This window comes from Thamnophis sirtalis, unplaced genomic scaffold (assembly GCF_051295495.1).
Source record: "Thamnophis sirtalis isolate CommonGarterSnake01/CBP01778 unplaced genomic scaffold, rThaSir2_p1.2 scaffold_6, whole genome shotgun sequence".
Lineage (NCBI taxonomy): Eukaryota > Metazoa > Chordata > Lepidosauria > Squamata > Natricidae > Thamnophis > Thamnophis sirtalis.
The window spans coordinates 85,417,265-85,441,220 of NW_028261386.1; the positions used below are offsets into that span (position 1 = coordinate 85,417,265).

Genomic DNA, 23,956 nt, shown 5'->3' on the forward strand with positions numbered 1-23,956 from the left:
TCACTCACAAACCTAATAGGCTAAAGTGCTGAATAAATGTTATTGATCACTATTTTCTCTTAGAACAAGGGCTTTGACAAATCTGAATTTAGTAAATATATTTTTCTAACCATACTCATAATTTAGATTAAAATTAGATTATGCATGTGACTTCTCATCAAAGCTTATTAATGTAGGCTTATTAATTTACTTAACTGTTCCAAATAGCTAGGGATAAAAATATCCAACAAAAGAATTAACCCGGAGAAAGGTTTTATTTGCTATAATCACTAAATATTCACAATGTAAAGGACTACAAAAAGAAGAAAGAAAAACTAAAAGTCCATAAAAATAAGGATGGTGGATAAATTATAAAATCAAATAAACCAACTTTTTAATTTATTTCAGAGGACCAATGCAAAAATATGAACATATATGAATGATTCTGTATTTAATAGGTAATACACTATTATTGTACGAGACAAGAAAATAATAAAATACTCTCTTGGGGGCAAGTTGTTATGAAGGAAGATATTGATTTAATTACAGGCATTATTGTTTAATATTTATTAGCTAAATACTTTTCCATCTGTCTGTATTGTGTCCTAATTATGGGACTCAAAAAAAATGTCTTTGTGGACAATCTCATCAAAGTAGAAAAAGAATCGATACTACTCTTATTTATTTTGTTATGTTTATTTAATCTCTCAATTGGTTTTGAGATTTACTGACCATAATATCCTAGACTGGTTCTGTAGAGTTAAGTTGCAGAACATTCTATCAGTGGTTCCATTAACTATGTGATTTCTCAAGGTACTATTTTAAATTTATATAAAGCTGCCTTATATAGACATTAAAAGATTTACTTCAAGATATTATCATGTTGAAAACTAATTTAATATGGGAGAAATCACATTTGACTGAAGAAAATATTGCTTTTAGTTAATGCAACTTGTATTTGAGAATACACTGGGTAAATTGTTCCTTAAACTATAAACTCAACAACTAGCTATACTGGGGGTTGTGTTATACTCCTGAAAAAAACAATTCTGCAATTTGGGAGTGCTAGTACTCATTATTGTTGCTAGAGGTCAAAGGGATCCTCACAGCTAGAAATATTTACCATTAGGTTTGTCAGGTATGTCAGATAAATGCATTTTCTGGACAGCAACAGCTTGGCTACTGTGATTCATACACCAGTATAGGTCTAACTGCTTCACTGCTTCATATCAGGCTGCCCTTAGATGACTGTATTGTAATCCTTGTGAATATGACCTTGGAATGTGTTCAGAAATTACAATTATTACAAAATGTAATAGCTTCATTACTGATGGGGGCATGTATATATTATAATTATGCTAAACAATCTGTAGTGCCCATTGATCAAGTTGATGACACTGATATTAGTATAAAAATCCTAAACAACCAGAGACAAGGTTAAGATTAAGGCTAAGGTTAAGATTCCATCTTAATATTGAGACTATCTTATCTTTTCTTGAACACAACATATATGTCTAGATTTTTTGGGGGGGAGGGGGTTGTGTGTGTGAAATAAATGTGCAGTGGTTAAGCAGAATTACATCCAACAAAATAAATAAGAAGATGTAATTTAAAAAAATATTAGATTGTGCAGAAATGGATAGATTGACATTAAAGACAAAAGAGAAGGAAGATACAGAATACTTTCAATTATGGGATTTGTTTTATAAATGGTTGCATAATAGAAGTCGAAATTAGGAGCTGAGAAAGCATTAATACAATGTACAAATAAACTAATATATACCCTGTATGTATGTATATATGTATGTATGTATGTATGTATGTATGTGTGTGTGTATGTGTATGTGTATGTGTATGTATGTATGTATACAGACAGACAGACAGACAGACAGACAGACAGGCAGGCAGACATACGCTGATAACCTGGCGTTGCCCGGATATTTTTAGATGTTGAAGCGTTTTTCTGACAATTATCAATACAATGAAATTTAAATTCTTTGGAAATTCATGACCTTCTTTCACTGTAAGAACAAAGCATTAAATTTACTCTGAATTTTATTATTAAAAGAAAATAGGGAAAGGTGTAGTAATGTTGGTACACTAGCTTGGTTTCAATTGTTAAAATGGACATGTTGTTGTAAAAAATATGCTGGAAATATAAGCAGATAGGATCAGATATGTTGTTTGTGTGTGCATGCATGTGTGTATGTTTGGTGGCAATGCTGTAAAGCTCAACAATTCAAAAAAATGATTCATACTATTATTACACTAATCTTAAAAGTTGAATTCCATTTCAACCTACAATATTTCTATTATACTTCACTAGTCCATATCTCTCTCTAAAGGTACTGAGTTATTTGGGTGTATAATATCAACAATAATGATATATGTGTCAGCATCTCTTCATTGGATAATTAGGAAAGAAGACCACGAGACTCCATAGGTAGAAATCAAGTGTACTTTTACTAATTATAAATGATTAAAGGCGTAGCAAAGCGAAGACTGATTCGCCATAAGTTCGTCATAGGTTTGAGTGTAAATAAGGATATCATCTAAATATACGATAATGCCCTTGTAAAGGTGGTCATGCAAAATTTCATTAATTAATTGCATGAAGACTGCAGGCGCCCCCTGCAGGCCAAAGGGCATCACCCGGAACTGGAAACAACCGAGGAGGCAGTTGAAAGCCGTCTTCCACTCATCCCCCTCCTTTATGCGGACCCTATAGTATGCTTCCCTGAGGTCCAATTTAGTGAAAATACGGCCCTTTCCCAGTTGGGCCAGCATGTCCTTCATCAGTGGTAATGGGTATAGGTTCTGAGCTGAGATGCAGTTCAGGTTTTTGAAATTAACACATAATCTCAGGGAGCCATCTTTCTTCTCTCTGAACAACACGGGTGCAGCTACCTTGGGTTGTGCTGGCTCAATGAAACCCCTTTTCAAGTTTTTATCAATGAATTTCCTCATTTCCTCCATTTCCCTAGGAAACATTGAATATATTTGGGGCTTTGGAAGCTTTACTCCCGGCAAAATATCGATGGAACAATCAGTAGGTCTGTGGGGTGGAAGCTTATCTGAAGATTTTTCACTAAAAACCCCTTTCAGGTCCCAATACTCTCTTGGAATCTTTTCTTCCCCCTCAATTCTCTCCTGGCCCCTGGCGGCCAATGCGAGGCTGGAGCCAGCAGGCTCTGGGGCGTCAGCCTCCCCGTCTGGGGCTGTGCTGGTCCGAATGCGCAGCCACCCCTCCCTCCAATTAATGCAAGGGTTCCATTTACGAAGCCAGGGGAGTCCCAAAATAAGGGGCCTGTCCATTCCAGGAGCCACAATAAAAGAGATCAATTCTACATGGGTGCCCATTTTCATCTCTAGAGGTTCAGTGTAGAAATGGGTTGGGCCACCCCCTGCAATGGATCCATCGATTTGGCAAAAAACAATAGGGGTTTTCAAAGTCCTTAATTTCAAGCCCAGTTTTTCAACCATTGCAGGGTTAATCATACATCTCGAACAGCCCGAATCAAGGAGGGCGGGAAGCTGTTCTGTCTCCCCATCGGGTGGCACCCTTAACTCTACTGGGATCAACATGGGGCCTTTATTTGAACTCACCCAACGAGGCGAGGCGTCGTCATCAGAGTCATCAGAGGAGCTGGTGGTGACGTCTGCTTCTTCTTCCGCCTCCTGCCTGAAGCGCTGGGGGGTGTTTTCAGCAGCAAAAGCAGCCTCTTTCTTCCTCCCCGGGGTCTTGCTCGTCTTCCCTTCCCTCTTGGCAGGGGGCGGGGAGGTTACAGGAAGTTTAACGCGGCAATCCATGGCGCGGTGGCCCCCCTTCCCACAATGTGATATCCAAATCTGTATAACAAAAAGACCCAGGTCCCTGGGATTTCCGTTATATTTGGGAGGGAGGGACTTTTGCCATTCTGGGTCTTCTGGGGGGCCCTCCTACTCTGGCAGCAGCCCTGGCTGGGGGGGGAAAAGCTGTTTCTGGGTTTGTTTGCTCCCATCCCGCCTCGGCCTCTTCACCCTCCCTAAATTTTTGCACAGAGTACCTTTGTTCAAACTCTTCCGTTTGTTCTCTTTCCCGGGGCTTCCGCTCGGTCAAAGCTTCCTCCCATTCGGCTGTTTTTTTCTTTTGTTTTCTCCTGGTAACTCCAGCATCCAAAATCTCACTGTCCTCCTTTTGCCCCACACCTAAGGTCCATCGAGGGCGAACCGCAGGCTCCTCTATTCCTAGTCCAGCCAGTCTTCCAGGTAAAGATGGGTCTGCAGTTTCCCTTTCAGTCTCCTCTTCATCGCTCACTCGCAATGACATTTTCCTCGTTCCTTCTTGTGAGTACACCCCCCACGGTAGGTTGAAAACTCCTGGTGGGGTGTGAGTGAGTCTTCGCTTACTGTCAGCACCTCTTCATTGGATAATTAGGAAAGAAGACCACGAGACTCCATAGGTAGAAATCAAGTGTACTTTTACTAATTATAAATAGCAATAGCAATAGCAGTAGACTTATATACCGCTTCATAGGCCTTTCAGGCCTCTCTAAGCGGTTTACAGAGAGTCAGCATATTGCCCCCAACAATCTGGGTCCTCATTTTACCCACCTCGGAAGGATGGAAGGCTGAGTCAACCCTGAGCCGGTGAGATTTGAACCGCTGACCTGCTGATCTAGCAGTAGCCTGCAGTGCTGCATTTAACCACTGCGCCACCTTGGCTCTTAAAGGCGTAGCAAAGTGAAGACTGATTATTTAGGCGCGAAAGCAATTGATATATAGAATAACCCATTCCCCACCCCTTGGCATCCCAGTTACACTCCAATCATAATTCTCCTAAGTGTCAGGTGTGAGATAACTTCAAAAGGCATCACTAAGATGGAATGTCGGTGCCGTTAGCCTTGGCGGGAACCTCCTCCGCATGCGTAGTCCGACAGGCAGCAGAACTCCAGAATCTTCCTCCAGCACAATTAGTAAACCCCTCCCAAATACCATGCCCTCCCTCCCGGTTTCATGGCAGCCGAAGCAGCAGCAAAGCAGAGGCTGACATCATGTCTGTGATGGTGAACTTATGGTATGGGTGCCACTGTCAGCTTCTGCTTTGCTCTCGCTTCAGCTGCCATGAAACGGGGAGGGAGGGCATGGTATTTGGGAGGGGTTACTCGTTGTGCTGGAGGAAGGTTCTGGAGTTCACAGACTGATCCGACTACGCATGCGTGGGTGTTTCCCGCCAGGACTAACGGCACCGACATTCCATCTTCGTGATGCCTTTTGAAGTTATCTCACACCTGACACTTGGAAGAATTATGATTGGACTGGGACTAGGATGCCAAGAGGGTGGGGAATGGGCTATTCTATATATCAATCGCTTTCGTGCCTAAATAATCAGACTTCGCTACGCTACGCCTTTAATCATTCTTAATTAGTAAAAGTACACTTGATTTCCACACATGGAGTCTCGTGGTCTTTCTTTCCTAATTAATTAATGGAGAGGAGCTGACAGATAGCGAAGTCTCATCAACACCTTACCAAGAGAATACAATCTTCCGTGGGGGGTGAAAACTACAAGAAGACGAAACAGAGAAAATGTCTTCGCACGCTAGCAATGAAGAAATGGAAAAAGATCCCACTGATTTATTATTACCCAAGGAGTTGGCTCAGCTGGACATAACGAGCTCTGCGACCCCCCCCCCCCGTTGGTCCTTGTCGGTGGGACAAAGAGAAGATAGTGCAAACTGGGATGCGGCCGTTACCAGAAGGAAACATCAGGAAAGGCTGTTTGAAGCGGGGCCCGAACGAAGACCCCAGGAAAGAGGTCAACCTGATTACTTGGAACAGAGGTACTCTGGGCAAAGATTCGGGGAGGGAGAAGAGGCCGAGAGGGGGTGGGAGCAAGAAAACCCACGGGCAGCTTCACCCACCCCCCCCAGCCAGGGGTGCTGCCAGGCCAGGGGCCCCACCCCCCAGAAGACGCAGAATGGCTAAAGTCCCCCCCTTAACTGTAAAGTATGATGGAAATCCTAAGAAACTGGGGTTTTTCATCATGCAAGTTTATAACTTCATGGATATTTATGGGCCCGATTTTGAATCAGATGCCATGAGAGTGCGCATGATTTTGCTTGCTTTGGAAGACGAGGCCGCTGATTGGTGGATGGGGTTGCACCAGACCAATTCCCCCCTCCTGAGGAATTTAAATGCGTTTATGGAAGCGTTCAAGAGACGATTTGATGACCCCCTAACTGAGAAACAGGGCAAACTGAAATTTATGACCCTCACGCAGGGAGACAGGCCGGTGACTCAGTACATTCAGGAGTTTCAACACCTTTGTAATTATATGAGAGGATGGAGTGAGGAAGCCCTTTTGGATAAATTTGCTTTGGGCTTGGATGAAGATATTTATCAACAATGTGTTAATTGCCACCTTCCCAAACGTCTCACAGTTTGGTATGAAAATGCAGCTGATATTGAACTTGATTTAATTAGACTCCGATGTGCAAAGGAAGAAAGGGAGAGGGAAAGAGAAAAAACAGCGAGATCTTCCCCCCCAACCCGCAAAACCCCTTTCGGAGTGAGAAGCGAAGGGAGGGGAGGCCCCTCTGGAAAAGCTAAACCGTTCACCTGCTTTCGTTGTGGGAAGGGAGGCCATCGCGCGCCAGAATGCCATGCTAAGCTACCCACGACTGCCCCAACCCCTGCCAAGAGGGAGGGGAGATCCAGCAAGGCCCCAGACAAGAAGAAAAAGGAAGCCGCCTTCGCTGTGGATTCCAACCCCCCGCAATTCAGCCAGGCCCTGGAGGGAGAAGCTGACGTCTCCACCAGCTCCTCTGATGACTCCGATGATGACGCCTCACCTCGCTGGGTGAGTTCAAACAAAGGCCCTATGCTAATCCCAATAGACTTGAGAGTTCCGCCCGATGGGGGGTCAGAAAGCCTTCCCGCCCTCCTTGACTCAGGCTGTTCCCGCTCAATGATCAATCCTGCTATGGTGGAGAAACTGGGCCTCAAATTAAGAACTTTGAAAACCCCTATTGTCTTTTGCCAGATAGATGGGTCCATAGCAGGGGGGGACCCGCCCATTTCTTCACTGAACCCCTAGAGATGAAAATGGGCTCCCATACCGAACTGATCTCTTTTATTGTGGCCCCTGGGATGGACAGGCCACTCATTTTGGGCCTCCCTTGGCTTCGAAAGTGGAACCCTCGCATAAATTGGAGGGAGGGTTGGTTATGCATTCGCACGAAAACACCTCCGGAGGGGGAGGGCGTTTCTTCAGAGCCTGTTAGCTGCAGTTCTGATTTGGCCGCCAGAGGGCAGGAGAGGATTGAAGGAGAGGAAAAGATTCCTAAAGTTTATTGGGACCTGAGAGGAGTTTTCAGTGAGAAATCTTCAGATAAACTTCCGCCCCACAGGCCTACTGATTGCTCAATCGACATTTTACCCGGGGTGAAGCTCCCAAAGCCCCAAATATATTCCATGTCACCTAGGGAGATGGAAGAGATGAGAAAATTCATCGATAAAAATTTGGAACGGGGGTTCATTGAGCCTGCACGCCCTAAAGTCGCTGCTCCTGTGTTGTTCCGAGAAAAGAAAGATGGTTCCCTGAGACTGTGTGTTAATTTTAAAAATCTTAATGGGATCTCGGCCCAAAATCTCTACCCGCTGCCATTGATGAAGGACATGTTGGCCCAATTGGGGAAGGGCCGCATTTTCACTAAACTGGACCTTAGGGAAGCGTACTATAGGGTCCGTATAAAGGAAGGAGATGAATGGAAAACTGCATTCAACTGCCCTCTTGGCTGCTTCCAGTTCCGGGTGATGCCTTTTGGCCTGCAGGGGGCGCCTGCAGTTTTCATGCAATTAATTAATGAAATCTTGCATGACCACCTTTACAAAGGCGTTATCGTATATTTAGATGATATCCTTATCTATACTCACACATATGACGAACATGTCGCTCTAGTGCGCACTGTTTTGAAAAAACTCAGGGCCGCTGAACTTTATGCCAAATTGTCCAAGTGTGAATTTCACCAGGCGAAGATTGACTACCTAGGGTATCGCATCTCTCCCGCCGGCATTGAGATGGACCCTGGGAAAGTGAAGGCGGTCACTGAATGGGAGGCGCCCCGAACTCGCAGACAACTGCAAAAAAATTTGGGTTTTGCTAACTTCTACCGTCAGTTCATTCCTTCTTTTGCCAAAATTGCGCTTCCTATCACAAATTTGTTGAAGTCCAAAGGTGGGCCTAAACCTAAGCCTAGCAAGCCACTGGATTGGACCATGGAATGCCAAACTGCTTTCAAAAAACTGAAATGCCTTTTTGCTGCGGAACCGGTCCTGAAGCATCCCGACATGGACAAGCCTTTCGTCGTCCAGGCTGATGCCAGTGACGTCGCTGTTGGGGCCGTCTTGCTGCAAGCCAACGACCAAGGTAATTTACAACCCTGCGCTTACACCTCCCGCAAGCTCACGGACACTGAAAGACGTTGGGCCGTTTGGGAGAAGGAGGCATTTGCGGTGCGATGGGCCCTAACCACATGGCACCATTTTCTGGAAGGCGCTAAGCACCCTTTTGAGGTGTGGACTGACCACAAGAATTTGGAGGCTTTGAGGACCCCACGCCGTCTATCCCCTAAGCAGATGCGTTGGGCCCAACATTTCAACCGTTTCAATTTCACACTCAAGTACATCCCTGGGGGGGGGGAAATTTCATGGCGGACGCTTTGTCAAGACTCCCTCAATACAACTGATCTAAACTGAGTGTTGTTCAACCTGTTGTTCCCACTTCCAGCCTGGCGGCTCCGGTAGTCACTCGCCAGCAGGCACGCTCGAAAGTGGAGGTGCCTCAGGATTTTCTCTCTGACCTCAAACGCGCCCTTCCCCAGGATGACTGGTTCCAGAAGCATCTGGATGAGTGCACGATGAGGGACGATTTACCATGGATTGGAGCCAAACTTTATGTCCCCGCCTCTCTCTGTCTCGTCGTCCTCCAACGGGCTCATGATTCCAAATTGGCGGGTCACTTTGGTTTCGTCAAAACTTTGCACCTGGTTAAGAGGCAATTCTGGTGGCCCTCTTTGAAAAAGGACATTGAACTGTATGTTGCCAGTTGTCCGGTTTGTGCTACCGCTAAAAGGCCACCTGGAAGACCACAAGGCCTACTCCAGTCTGTAGCCCGGCCTGTTGCCCCTTGGAAGGAAATTTCCCCCTTGGAAGGAAACTTCATTGTCGAGCTCCCCGAGAGCCAAGGGCACACCGTCATTTGGGTCGTTACGGACTTATTCTCGAAACAAGCTCATTTTATACCTTGCCACAAAATTCCTTCTGCTAAGGCACTCTCTAAACTCTTCATTTCCCACGTTTACCGTTTGCATGGAGTGCCTGATCGCATTATTTCTGATAGGGGTGTCCAATTCACCTCAGCTTTCTGGAAGGAATTTCTTAAGCACATTGGCTCCGCCCAGGGCCTTAGCTCCGCCCACCATCCTCAGACTAATGGGGCCTGTGAGAGGACCAATTCTGTTTTGGAACAATATTTACGTTGTTGCATCAATTATCAGCAGGATGATTGGGTTGACTTGCTACCGCACGCTGAGGTGGCCTACAACAATTCTGTCCATACCAGCACTGGTTTTACCCCTTTTCGGGTTGTTTTTGGTCAGGATTTTGTTCCTATTCCTGAGTTGCCTCGTGACCAACCACAAGTTTCTTCCGTCGCTGACTGGAGCGAACGTCTGAGCCGTGTTTGGCCTTTGACTCTTGCTACTTTGGATGCTGCACATCGCGCTCATAAGAAACAAGCTGATAAGAAGCGTGCACAACCTTATCAGTACAGGGAGGGTGACCTGGTCTACTTGTCCACAAAGTTCCTTCAGACCACACAGAAATCCAAAAAATTGGGGCCTAAGTATGTTGGTCCCTTCCCCATCATCCAGATCATCAATCCTGTTTCCGTTCGTTTGCAGCTGCCTAAGCATCTCAACCGTGTTCACCCCATGTTCCACGTTAACCTCATTAAGCCTGTTCGTGTTTCGTCTTTACGTCCGCCTGATGATCCTCCGCCTGCTCCCTTGTTGGTTGATGGTGAACAACACTTTGAAGTTCGTGACATACTGGACTCCCGCAGGCGGCGTAATCGCATCCAGTATTTAGTGGCTTGGAAACATTTTCCCCCCTCTCATACAGAATGGGTTGACAAGTCCCATGTTCGTGCCCCCCAACTACTTCGGAAGTTTTATGCTGCTTATCCTGACAAACCTTGATTTTCTCTTCCCCCCCCACTTCTCTTTTCTATGTTTTGTTGTTCGTCTGTTTGTTTGTGTTTTCTCGTTTTCCAGGCCAGATCGCCTTTTTCCGGGGGACGGCCGGATGTCAGCTTCTGCTTTGCTCTCGCTTCAGCTGCCATGAAACGGGGAGGGAGGGCATGGTATTTGGGAGGGGTTACTCGTTGTGCTGGAGGAAGGTTCTGGAGTTCACCGACTGATCCGACTACGCATGCGTGGGTGTTTCCCGCCAGGACTAACGGCACCGACATTTCATCTTCGTGATGCCTTTAGAAGTTATCTCACACCTGACACTTGGAAGAATTATGATTGGACTGGGACTAGGATGCCAAGAGGGTGGGGAATGGGCTATTCTATATATCAATCGCTTTCGTGCCTAAATAATCAGACTTCGCTACGCTACGCCTTTAATCATTTTTAATTAGTAAAAGTACACTTGATTTCCACACATGGCGTCTCGTGGTCTTTCTTTCCTAATTAATTAATGGAGAGGAGCTGACAGCCACATGGTGGCACACAGAGCCTTCTCTGAGGGGAACATGAGCCGTCACCCAGCTCAGCTCCACTACACTTATGCACGTGCCTCCTGCCAGTCAGCTGATTTTTGGGTCCCTCCCATGCATGCGGAAGATGCGCACGCATGAGTGCATGCATGGAGGGACACATGTGCATTTGCAGGGGTCACACAGCTCTGTTTTTGATCTTAGGAGTCTCCAAGTGGCCTGTTTTGGATGCCAGGTAAGTGCATGCATGTGAAGGGAGCTGGCCACATTGCATTATGGGAGTGGGCATGTGTGCCTGCTCACTAGCGCGTGCACGTGAGAACCAAAAGTTTAGCCATCATTGATATATGTCTTCTGGTAAGATTGTCGGATCCCTTCTATGAAAAAATACCTAACCAATTTGTGGAAACATGCTGCAATGTCCAGAATAACTCCCCACCTTAAAAACAAATTTGATAGAGATTTAAACTCACACTTGAAACTACTCTTAGACTAACCTAAAACATGGATTGGTACCATATCAAAAAATTAGGTATAGCTATGCATAGAATCTATGTTTTAATTATAGGAAATACTTAACCGAGAACAGTTTTTTTTTTAAAGATAGAATTACCTTATTATACTATACAATTCCATACAGTAATGTATATGCTGACCAGTTTGTGATTAGGCTGGCCCATCATGTCAGCTATTTAATGAAGGTGTTTATAATATGCTCTCATTATCCAAATATGCTGTTTTCCCTAAATTTGCTAGGGGTCCCAAAGGAATCCAATATGTTAACAGCGCATAGAAAAATACATAGTCCAAGTAATTGATAATTCCAGGTATTTGTTTGCATCCTTAAATTCCTCCTTATTTTTCACATTTCTCCAACAATGTTACACCACAGTTCATCTTAACCATTAAGATTGATAAGGTTTTATATCCTTTAATTAAACTTATCTCTACTGAGATGTCTAGACTGCTAGAAAGAAATGCTAGATAGCATGTCTCAATATATCAAATTTGGCAGCTTCTAACAAAAACAAGAAGCAGAGTCACATTTCAATTGTCCAGTCCTTTGGATAACTATAATTTCAACTGTGCTCTCAAACTACTCAGTTCTGCTTCCTGCAGCTTAAATTTTATTTGAATGGTGCTTGCACACTAATTCTCAATAATATGTCCGTGCTCATTTATGATATCAATGCATATAATATTAATGAAACATTCTTTGAAGAAGAAAGAATATCAAAGCCATTATGCTCACACATTATTTTAACGAGAGAGACTTTTTTCAATTTCAGCAATCCAAAAAAACTGACCTGACTTTGAGTGTAAGTTTTTTCTTGGCTCTTCCGGCCCTTCAATTGGTTGGTCGGCAAGAAACATTCGTGCTTGGTCTACAGCACTTAAAATCACTTGCTCTTTTTCCTTCAGTTCACGTCTGAGTGCCTTTCCAAAAAACAAAACAAGCATAATTTGTAAATTCACACTGCAGGCAATCTGCAGAACAGCAGTCCGCTCTTTTCATTCACTTTATCAAACTTATAATACAAAAATATCCACTTTACAAAACACAGAGATGGAATAAATAAATATAGCGTGAAAGAACATGCAAAACTGACTTGAAATCTGGAGGCAAGGCAGGCATTTTAATAGACTAAATGTAAAAACATAAAAGCAAGGGGAAAAAAATCCTAGGTGGAATCAAAATATGATGTTCATACAATTTCAGAAATAACCCATGAGGATTAGGTTTAAAGAATAACACCATTAATGACAATACAGACAGTCCTTGATTTACAACCATTTAGTGACTGTTTGAAATTATGATGGTGCTGAAAATATTGACTTATGTCCAGTCCTGGCACTTATAACCAGTGTAGCCTCCCTGCAGCCACATGATCAAAATTTGAACCCTTGACAACTGACATCAACTGAGGATGGTTTCAGCGTCCTGGGGTGAGCTAAGGGCCATTTCTGACCTTTCCAGCCAGCCTACTTCAAGCAAAATCAATGAGGGGAGCTGGATTTGCTTAAAGACCAAGGGTTCACTTAATGACCACAGTGATTCACTTCAGAACCATGGTGAAAAGATTGTAAAATCAGGCCTGACTCGCTTACTATGCAAATAATGCTTCTACATTATGAATTGCCCAGAGAGTGCTGTAAAGTGCAAGTGATATTAATGTTACTCACATTCCATCACACCTTTAACTCGGCCAGGATAAAGCAACCGAAAAAGAAAATTCCAAGATAGCAAATAAATGACTATGTGTGATTTAGTCTAAAATAAAGAAGTGGAGAAGCTTCCTTGTCTATGGAGACTCCAGGTTGGGGTTGTCCCAAAGGTACTTTTTCCAAAACTGCAACTGGACTTGCTTTTTCTTTTTTCTTTGAAACATTTCCTTTGATAATGTTTCGCTTCTCATACAAGAAGCTTCTTCAGTTCAGTTCAGAAGAAGTCTTGGATGAAAAGCAAAATGTTTTCAAAGGAAAAAACTAAGAAAGTCCAGTTGCCTTTTGAAAAAAACCACCTTAATGATGTCTAGCTTTCTTGGCTGGTGCAGGAAATGGTTGCTTTTATCCTCCTATACTCATGTCTATCCTTCTGTCTATATTACAAATGTCATTAATTTAAAAATATGGATCAAGTCTGATAATTGGGATTAAGGGCACAAACCTATCGATTTCTCTTGAAATGAAGAGATTTATACCCAACTGACCTTTGTAACTTTAATTAAACATAAAGAAGACTATGTTATGTTTTAATTTTATAAATGAACTTGCTTAGCAGTATTCCCTGCCCTTATATCATTTGTGAATTAATTCAATTAAAGCTTGCAAGGAGCCTTACACAAACATAAAAGGAAAATATTCTTCCACTCAGGTAATAGAAATGAAAATGTCCCTGTAGTTAGAAGAAGATGCTCCTTACTAAGAATGCTGTATTTTACTTAATAGACAAGCAAATTTGCATTAGCAAACTTCATATCACTGCTTACAATGAATACATATGGAAACCTAGTATACTATTGTCCCCAGACAACAAAAGTACAGTTTCGGGAGGTGGGTTCTTCAGGGTGTCCTGGACACTCGGGAAACTCAGACCCAATAATCCCTCCCATGGACATCTAGCTTGGGTATGTTCCATACAGTGACTCCTCCCATGCCCCACCTTGGAAACTGCCAGTTGGTCTTACCTGAACTGCATGTTTCAAGGGTGGGTGTGGGAGCAGTCACTTCCCGCCCGTTAGGCGCCAGCACCGGGCCTGAGTAGATAACCACAGACCATTCATGTTCAGGAAGGGAAGCTGCCGCTGGTTTTGTTCTTCTCTTCTCTTCCAGGTCCTTTCTCCGAATCATCGGTTAATCTGGGGAGTCACCAGGAGGAACAGAGGGAGTGTCCTCAGATTTACCTCAGCCTCCAGGCAATTGGGCCGTGAGAATACCCATACAGTGACTGCTCCCACTCACCCTTGAAACATGCAGTTCAGGTAAGACCAACTGACAGTTTCTATTACTTTAAAAACATTGATCTCTGTTTTTTTTATTTTGCTTATTTTTGTTTCAAATTATTTTATTTATATATATGCAATGAAAAAATAGACTTAGAGTAACCTATTCTATTGGTTACTGGGATAAATTTAAGCCAGATTGATTTTATTGAGTTCGGGCTAAGCATAGCTAACAGTAAAATTCAAGCTCCTATGCCCAATGGCTGAATTTGTTTATTCAACAGAACTCAGGAATTGATTCTTTTTCCTGTCCCATAACTGTTTTAGAAAGCCATTTTTAGAAATTCAGGAAATTTCCACAAGCAAGTTTGATGAAGACTCAGGGATACAACTTTAGGAAAGAATAAAAAGTTCCATTATGTGATTGATTTCTATTCAAATGATATTGACTGTCCTCAGAATTTCTTAATCATAAACATGCAGACTATTCAATAATTACTTCATCAACCAAGCCATTAAAATATGCACAAATTAGTTTCAAACCAGAGTAAACCTGACTGAATATAATGAGTCTTAGTTTCTCATAAAGCACATATAATAATCCTAAAATATTTCTTTAAATTTTTAAACTTTTCTTTCTATGGCAGGAGAATATATTAATGTTTAACTCACAGCACATGAATGCATAATTTGCAATTCAGTAAACATTTATTCAATTATTGTTAGCGTGCTTATTTTAATATATTCAATGCAAAGTTCATGAAAATGCTAAAAATATCGTGATTCAGAAAAGGATATGAATTCAAAGAGAATGTTAACCTTAAGCCTGGTGTACATAGAAGTGCTTAAAAGTTTGTGAACTCTTAATAATAGTTTATAATAAGAAAACATTTTGTTCACTTTTATTTTTAATGCACAGCTCCCAACTCACCATTAATTGATATACACTCAATCCTAAAAAAAGGATTTTCTGTAAGCCAATAAATGCATCAGAATCTGAATAAATATATGAAAAACATCCTTTTCTTCCTTATTCTTGAGGAATAGTATAAAACTAGAAAGACTAAAAAAAAAAAATACACAGCAAAATGTACCTAATCCATTCTTCCGATCTGGTCAGACATGTTTTAGAAGATTATAATCTACAAGAGAATTACTTAAGTAATGAAAAAATTACACGATCAAGAAAAATCAATTTCAAACCAAAAGAATACAGAAATAACTGTTCAGGCTTTCAGAAAAAATAGTCATTTACGTATCACACAGAACACCTTAAATCTAAATGTGATGGAAACAATTTGAATTATTAAAAGGTAACTTGAGTGAAATTATGTTGCTCATAAATCCCTGTAATAATTTAATTTCACTGTAAATTTTGAGTGAAAACAACCTAATAGAAATGAACAGTAAAATCATGTTGCCATTAGTTTTAATCATGTATCTAACAGTCACATACAATTAGATTTTTTACAGGCTTCACCAGAAAAAGGAACAATCACTGGGCTGAAATCTTTGTTCTAAATTACTTTGCTATGCCTTTTTATTCACAGTTACTCAAAACATATTGATTAAATTTCCAAAATAAAAGCTACCACATCTGGAGCTCAGGTGACAAAAGTGATGAATTAAAAAAAGACTCAGCCTTGGTTGGTAGCTGCCATTTTATAATTTGGTTGTTGTTCTGCAACATATTAAGGAAAGATTCAAAGAGCTCGGTAATTCACATTAATTACTAGACAGCCTTCAAATGCTTTCTTTGAAAATAAGAGGCAGGTAACTAAAGTCCAAGCTTTTAAGAAAAGGGACAAAAAATGCCAGGGACCATCTTGGGTAGACAATAGAACAAATTATGATGATGACGGTCTCTTTCTCATAGTAATTCTGTAAGGATGTTCACCAACACGCACTCAAAATTCTAAATTGTCTTCCAGTCCCAAAATTTTTGAAACCCATAAGAAGGTTGTTGAGAAAGTGGTTGCCCTCCAGCTTCAGCGTACCTTGGAGGAAGCAAACTATCTTGACCCCTTCCAGTCCGGCTTCAGACCAGGTTACAGCACAGAAACCGCTTTGGTCGCATTGACCGATGATCTCTGGAGAGCTAGGGATGGAGGCTTTGCGTCCATCCTAGTTCTCCTTGACCTCTCAGCGGCTTTCGATACCATCGACCATGGTATCCTTCTGCGACGACTGCGGGAGGTGGGAGTGGGCGGCACTGTCTTGCAGTGGTTCTCCTCCTACCTCTCGGACAGGTCGCAGTCGGTGTTGGTGGGTGGGCAGAGATCGTCCCCGAGGCCCCTAACATATGGGGTGCCACAGGGGTCGGTCTTGTCCCCCCTCCTATTTAACATATACATGAAACCGCTGGGCGAGATCATTCGGAGGCACGGGATAAAGTATCATCAATATGCGGACGATACACAATTGTATCTGTCCGCCCCGTGCCAACTCAATGAAGCGGTGGACGTGATGAACCAGGGTCTGGAAGCTGTTAAAGACTGGATGAGAGCAAACAAACTGGTGCTCAACCCAGACAAGACCGAGTGGCTGTTGTGTTTTCCTCCCAATAATTTGACCACCGTACCATCAATCAGGCTGGGGGGACAAAACTTATACCCCTCAGATAGGGTCCGCAACTTGGGAGTCCTCCTGGATCCACAGCTGAGTTTTGATCACCATCTATCAGCTGTGACCAGGGGGGCATTTGCCCAGGTTCGCCTGGTGCGCCAGTTGCGGCCCTACCTGAATCGGGAGGCTCTCACGACAGTCACTCGAGCCCTTGTGATCTCTAAGCTGGAATACTGCAATGTGCTCTACATGGGGCTGCCCTTGAAGAGCACCCGGAGACTTCAGCTAGTACAGAACGCGGCCGCGCGAGTGATAGTGGGCGCACCTCGGTTCGCCCACATAACACCTATCCTCCGCGAGCTGCGCTGGCTGCCTGTAGATCTCCGGGTGCAATTCAAGGTCTTACTTACCACCCATAAAGCGCTCCATGGTAGTGGATTTGACTATCTGAGAGACCGCCTCCTGCCAATAACCTCCCTGCGTCCCATCAGATCGCATAGAGCGGGCCTCCTCCGTATTCCATCCGCCAGTCAGTGCCGACTGGCGACCACCCGGAGGAGAGCCTTCTCAGTTGCTGCTCCGACGCTATGGAACAATCTCCCCGTGGAGATTCGTACCCTGACCACAGTCCAGGCCTTCCGCACAGCCCTTAAGATCTGGCTAGCCCGTCAGGCCTGGGGATAAATTTTCTTGCCCCTCCCGAATGCTGAGTGAATGTTGTGTTTTAGTACTTTTTGTTACCTCACATTTTTTTCTTCTGTATTTGTCTTTCACTCCCCTTCCCTTACTATTGTAAGCCGCCCTGAGTCCCCTCAGGGAAAAGGGCGGCCTATAAATGTTAAATAAAATCTAAAAAAAAAAAAATCTAAAACGTGTGTGTGTGTGTGTGTGTGTTTGTTTGTTTGTTTGTTTGTTTTTGTAGATTTTCACAGATGTAGGCATTCTGGTCTAGTTGTATTTGGGTCTTTTCCCATGTAAGGTTGAGATTGTCTTGGCAATGTTTCGGCGAGGTCTCACTCGCCATCTTCAGGCTGGGTTTTGGGCTTAAAGCATGATCGGAGCTGCCGTCTTTCTATAAATCTTGATGTGTGTGTGTGGAATGCGGGCTTTGTTTCAGTAAGTGGAATGATTGGTTGTGTGGTTGTATCATGATTGGTAGATGGTGCTGATTGGTGCTGGCTGTGTGTCCGTTGTTGTTTTGTGTTGTAATGGCCTGGGTGGTGGGTGGGGCTCGTTTGTTGACTACGGCTGGTTTCCAGATGTCTGGTAGGCGGGAGGTATCTTCACGTTTATTCATGTTGTGGGAGTGTTTTGAAATTCATGTTGTGGGGAAGCTATCGAAATAGAGAAACAAACACCCCCAACATGAATAAAAGTGACAATACCTCCTGCCTACCAGACATCTGGCTAAATTTATACCCACTTTTCAAATGGAACATCGGGGATTGTTTTGAAGTCCTGAAACTGGAACTATGTAATTAAATCAAATACATTTTTAAGGATGAACATGAAAAGAGACTGCCAAAGATGAAAAAACATAAGATGGGAAACTGGATGTCAGAACAAGCTGGGGAAATTGTTAAGATGAGAAGAGAACCCTAAGCAAAGAATAACAAACTTCTCAGAAAGGAACTTCACAAAGAATTTCAGAGCACTCTTAGAAGCGACATGAACCAATTTATGACAACAACATCAATAAAGACACTGAGGATGAACATAAACATGGAAAAACAAGTAAATATCTCCAAACTCAGAAGGAGGTTCTGACCTCAAATTGATAATACTAATATGCTAATGGGAAGACACTAACTGATTTAGTGATAATCAAATAAAGATAGAAGCAGCATACAATGATATTCAGTAGAGATGTTAACATCCAACATACACTATAAGACAGTCCCAATTTACAATATCTTCTGTTAGTAGAACATTACTGTAAGTTAGATCAGCACTCTAATCATTACCAAGTCGGAACACTACAAGAATGAAAGGAATATCTATAAAAATGTGACAAGCAACTGAACAATAAACAGTAAAAGTTCTAACCAAACTATGTCAGCAAATCTGTAGAATGTCAATGAGGGTCAACAGATTGAAAGAGGTCATCATTTAAAGATCTGATAGGTCAGGTTGTGGACATATCATAATGGAGAAATTCCATTCTGAATACTGAGGTAATATTGCCTGGATAGCATATACAATTCATGAATCGCTAATTATTATGTACTCAAATCTAAGAAGGAACGGGACATATTTGGTTTATAGTGGATTTCAGTGAAAATTGTATTCATCAAAAATAGTTCCACTATAGTTTCTCTCCTCAACCTTTTCTGTACATCAATCAACATCATGTGACTCTATTCTTTGTCCATCACCTGTACATTTTCTATTTCAAAAATATCCATTATTGTACCCTATCTTTTTCTACTCAAATATATCTCGATGTCTGTTACATAGTTTTGCTCTTTTTCTTTTCATTATCTTCTCTATCTTCAAATTTTAAATCCTATCATGTTCATTACTTTTATTCCATTACACCCCTGCTTGTACCTCAATTTCAGTATTTTTTTAACTCTCTTAAGCTTTTGTAACATCTAAGGATCCTCTCTGGTCTGACAATCTCAGATTTTTACTCTGCACTTCAAAATAATCCCAGTCTTTTCATTGTCTTTTAGAGTAAGATTTGTAATAAGAGGTCTAACTTTCACTTCACTCCTGTTTCTCTCTGCCCACTATTCTGCTAATCATCTTCAACTTTCTAAGAATTAACTTGCAGGCTCGCATCCCAATAAAATGTTTTCTTCCACTAGTGGTAATGCTTGAATCAAGGATTCTGCCAGCAAAAGAAAGAAATTCTCTTGCTCCCTAGCAGTCTGCCTCAGAGAATCTCCTCAGCTTCTAAGTAAATATTTAGGATGAGATATTTAAAAGGACTGTAGGGATTGAGGTGATCTGTCTAAGTCATATCCCTCCTATCCATACCAATGTTTGCATTCTCGGCTTCTTTATTAACCTCTGGAGATAATATTTACATAAAATAATTCATAAGTCAGGCCAGCAAAATATGCAAAGAAAACTAATAACTTGATGTCAAGGTTCTCTTATTATTTTCTTGATACGATCCTCTAGAGTTCTAATTTTGTAAGTCATGCCTCCTTTGCCCTCCCCATAACAGTACTTCATTTCCAATAAGGAAACATGTTTATTTCCTTCATACTGGAAAGAAAAGTTTAATACTCAACGCCAGACACACCCTGATTGAGCTAGAGCAAGAAATTTGCCAATCTGGCAACTGAGAATACTTGCAGGAATTTCTACTGCTTTATCCTTTGTATTGCACTATAAATTTTGTGGATGTACAAATCAAACATAAAATGCAGTACTGAGTATAGAATTTCAGAGTTTTGTTTTCATTTGAAAGCAAGTTTCTAGTCCATATGGCTATTGATTATATAAATACATAAATAAATACATATATACATACATATAAATATAAATACATTTGATAGTACCTAATGAAATTTCAAAAGCTTCTAGTAGCACCCAATCAGACTGATCAGAAAAAGCTGGATAATAGTTTCAGTATTTGAAGAATGCAAGTTTATAGAGCTGTGCCAGTTCTTTGCTTCTTATAAAGATTAAGGTCATGTTGTGTAATATAGTGGAACTCTAGATAAATAGCTTAAAATATATCATTTCCTAGTAGCAAATTCAGTTTATCCAAACACAAATTTCTTCCCCTCATTTTGAATTACACAAACCTAAAGAAGGGCTTTAAAAGAAATCTTTGTAGATCCCGGGGAAGTACTCCAAGGGAAACAACCAGAATCAGAGCATTTTGATTGTCCTTTCTTCACCACATACATAAAGTATTGCGTAATCAATATGATTTATCTTATTACTCCAAAGGCATCTTATTACTCCAAACACTATCTACAGTGAAGAGCTACACTAACTTCCTAAAAAATATTTGGATTTGGCACAAACTGCAGGAGCCTCTAAAGATGAGCTTTTAAGTGGAAAACAACTCAGAGCTATTCATTATTTACTTGTTACAATCTGTCTTTCTCTTTGTTGAACCCTCAAGCGCAGACTGTTTTCTATAAATCATAAAACTCTTATAGTCTAAAGATTTAACTCACAAGACTACCAGCATGTGTATCTCTTAATGGTTTTGCTTTCTTATGGAGCAAAGTAGCTATCATTCACTTTATCAATCATCAGTATAGGATGTGACATATCCAAAATACTCTTTTCACTAATAATCAGAAACAGCAATGAAAACAAGTTACTTTTTAAGGGGAAAAAATACTCACTCTATAATTCAATAAGAGTTTTCCTATTATACCAGAAGGAATCAGGGAAATTGTATTGTATTGTAAATGCCAAAGTAATGCTATTGTATTGTAAATTCCAAAGTACTATGGACTTCTTTCACAGGAATATCTGTGCACAGCATAAAAGTACAGTATCCCTTTTAAATTTAATGATAATCTTGACTGCTATTTCCTCACTTTACAATAATAACAAAAACATAACTTACTGCTTATGATTATTTCCACAGAGAACAACAGAGTTGCTTTTTCAGTATACAGGTAGTTCTCAGCCTACAATCATTTATTTTGTGACTGTTCAAATGGCACTGAAAATAACGTCTTATGACTGGCCCCAAAGTGATACTGTCAAAATTTCAGCACTTAATAACCAGCATGTATTTAGAACAATTGTGGTATCCCAGGGTCATATGATCACCATTTGGGACTTTTCCAGCCAGCTTCTGACATGCAAAGTCAATGGGGGTAATTGGATTTGCTTAACATCCCCAGTAGGCCCCAACTGTCCTTTTTGTAAGGGCCTAAAGACCTGTTAGCTTGAGGACTCAGTAGAGGAACAGTGCAATTGAGGTGGCCAATTGAGTAATAACAGATCCTACCTCCCAAGCACTCAACCCCACCCTTCCTATTTGTCATTGATTTTAATATCTGATTTTAACTTTTTATGTTTTAACTGTATATGTAATTGTAAGATGCCCAGATTTACCCTATGGTAAGATGGGCGGCCAATAAATTTTATAAATAAACAAACAAATAACTAAATTTTGTGCATTACAACCATTTTGCTTAGTGACAGAAATTCCAGTCCCAATTACTGTTGTAAACTCTCCAACTGCAATCCGTAAAAAATATTAACAAAGCCCATGATTGAAAAAAGTCAGTGTCGTTATAGTGGTTAATAGTATTTTTGATTAGGAAAACTTGGCTTTTAGGGTTTATTATTCAGGATTTTTTGGCAATTTAAATATCAGGAAATAATTATTCTTTTTCTAAATTATTTCTTGTTTTTTATGTTTGTCTCTTTTCTTACCCTTTTTGCCCGGTTACAGTTTCCCAGGGAAAAGCCAGGTCATTTTCATCATGGGTGTAAATTGATTGCAATATCCTTAGTGCTGCCTAGTCACCTCCTTTGTTCCTTTTATACTCCTTGTTGAATTTTGCATTAGTTATGCTTGTGGGAGCTTCTGTCCTGGTTTCAAAATTCAGAGCCTTAAAAATTACAGCAAATTGCTTCCAGCTTCCATGTATATACTACCATTCTAATTTTATGCATGAATAAATAAATTCTTTGACGTCACCTCAAGTACTTGCTGTAAAATTTGCTCAGAAATGACAGCATTTAAGGAAATTCCAGATTTGCTTGTTACTTAATTGGTATTCAATCACTTTAAATTTCCTTATAGGAATTTTCTTTCTAGGATTTTATGCATCTTTTGCTCAAAACATTTCTAATAATAGAGAACAGACAAATGTTGTTTTTATGTGTTCACTAGCTTGAGAACATGGCAGTTATGATAAAATGTAAAAGATGGAAATGTAATTAAACGATAGGACCGGGATGGCGAACTTATGGGACACATGCCACAGGTGGCACACAGAGCCATTTGTCAGGGCACGCAAGGCGTTGCCCTGTCAGCTGGCCAGCATGCATGTGTGTGCTGGCCAGCTGAGTTCAGCCTTTTTTAAAGGCATTTTTCACTCTTTCCAGGCTCCAGAGGCTTTATAGGAGCCTGGGGAGGGCGAAAAGAGCCTCCCCCCCATGAGGGCCCTCCAGAGCCCTTCCCTGAAACCCCCAGAGCACAAAAAACCAGCCCTATGGGCAAACCGGAACAGACTTCCAGTTTGCTCGTAGGGTTGGTTTAAGCCCTCCGGAGGCTTCAGGGACCTTCAAGAGGCTTCACTGAAGCCTCCGGAGGGCTTAAACCGTCCCTACGAGCAAACCGGAAGTGACTTCAATTTGTTCGTAGGGTTGTTTTTTGCCCATCAGAGGCTTCAGGGAAGCCTCCTGAAGTTCCCTAAAGCCTCCAGAGGGCCTCCGGGGGGGGAGGCTTTTTTGCCCTCCCCAGGCTCCTATAAAGCCTTTGGAGCCTGGGGAGGGTGAAAAAAGCATGCAAAAAATGGGGGGGAGCACCTCTCATGCATGCATGTGCACTGGGGGGGGTCGTGCATTGCATTATATGTGTGGCACGCCCACGCATGACCCCCCTGCGTTCCACCCTTATGGCACACGAGCCAAAAAAGGTTCGCCATCGCTGCGATAGAAGATAGAAATATTTTACATGTAGGTATATTTATTAGTGGCTATTTTTTGTTTGTTTGATTCTAACCCTCTTCAGTTCTCATGTCTACACAGCTCTTTCTTGCATAAATTTCTCCACCCCCAAATATAAGAGTTAATAATATAAACTTCAGGCAAATTCATAAAAGAAACAAATACATAGCTTTTTTTGGATTCCAAGCACATTTTAGCAACATTTAAATAAATGAAGCAAGGAAATTTGAATCTAGATTGTAGGCTGCTTATTTGTTTACTTCACTGAAGCAAAGTACTGGGGAAAGAGAAAAGGAGAGAGAGAGCTGTTAAATTAATAATTTTAAACAAAAATGAACCACAACTTATTTTGAAATAGAACAACGCATTAAAAATGTAAGAATGGGAATTTGAATAAAGAAGAGATTGGCAAAGCGGTATGTAAGCTAATCATTAAGAATTAGGAATGAATGGCAGATATAACCACAGAATAACATGTCCAATAAATAAATAAATAATCAAGCAGCTAAAATGATGCAAATTCATGAGCCAGCAATGTTGCAGGAGTTTCACAAAGATAGTTCATGCTGTTTTAGGGACAAAGAAAGCATTAAGTATT

The 23,956-nt window shown here is 41.4% G+C and overlaps 1 protein-coding gene across 4 annotated transcripts in view; it reads right to left on the reverse strand.

The window, feature by feature from the left end:
• UTRN (utrophin) overlaps positions 1-23,956 on the reverse strand; it is a 468,873-nt gene that overhangs the window by 104,064 nt on the left and 340,853 nt on the right. For all 4 annotated transcript variants that reach the window (XM_087718331.1, XM_087718332.1, XM_087718330.1 and 1 more), the window contains exon 55: positions 12,052-12,181. In XM_087718331.1, the coding sequence (XP_087574457.1) occupies positions 12,052-12,181 (130 nt within the window). The remainder of the gene's footprint in view (positions 1-12,051; positions 12,182-23,956) is intronic.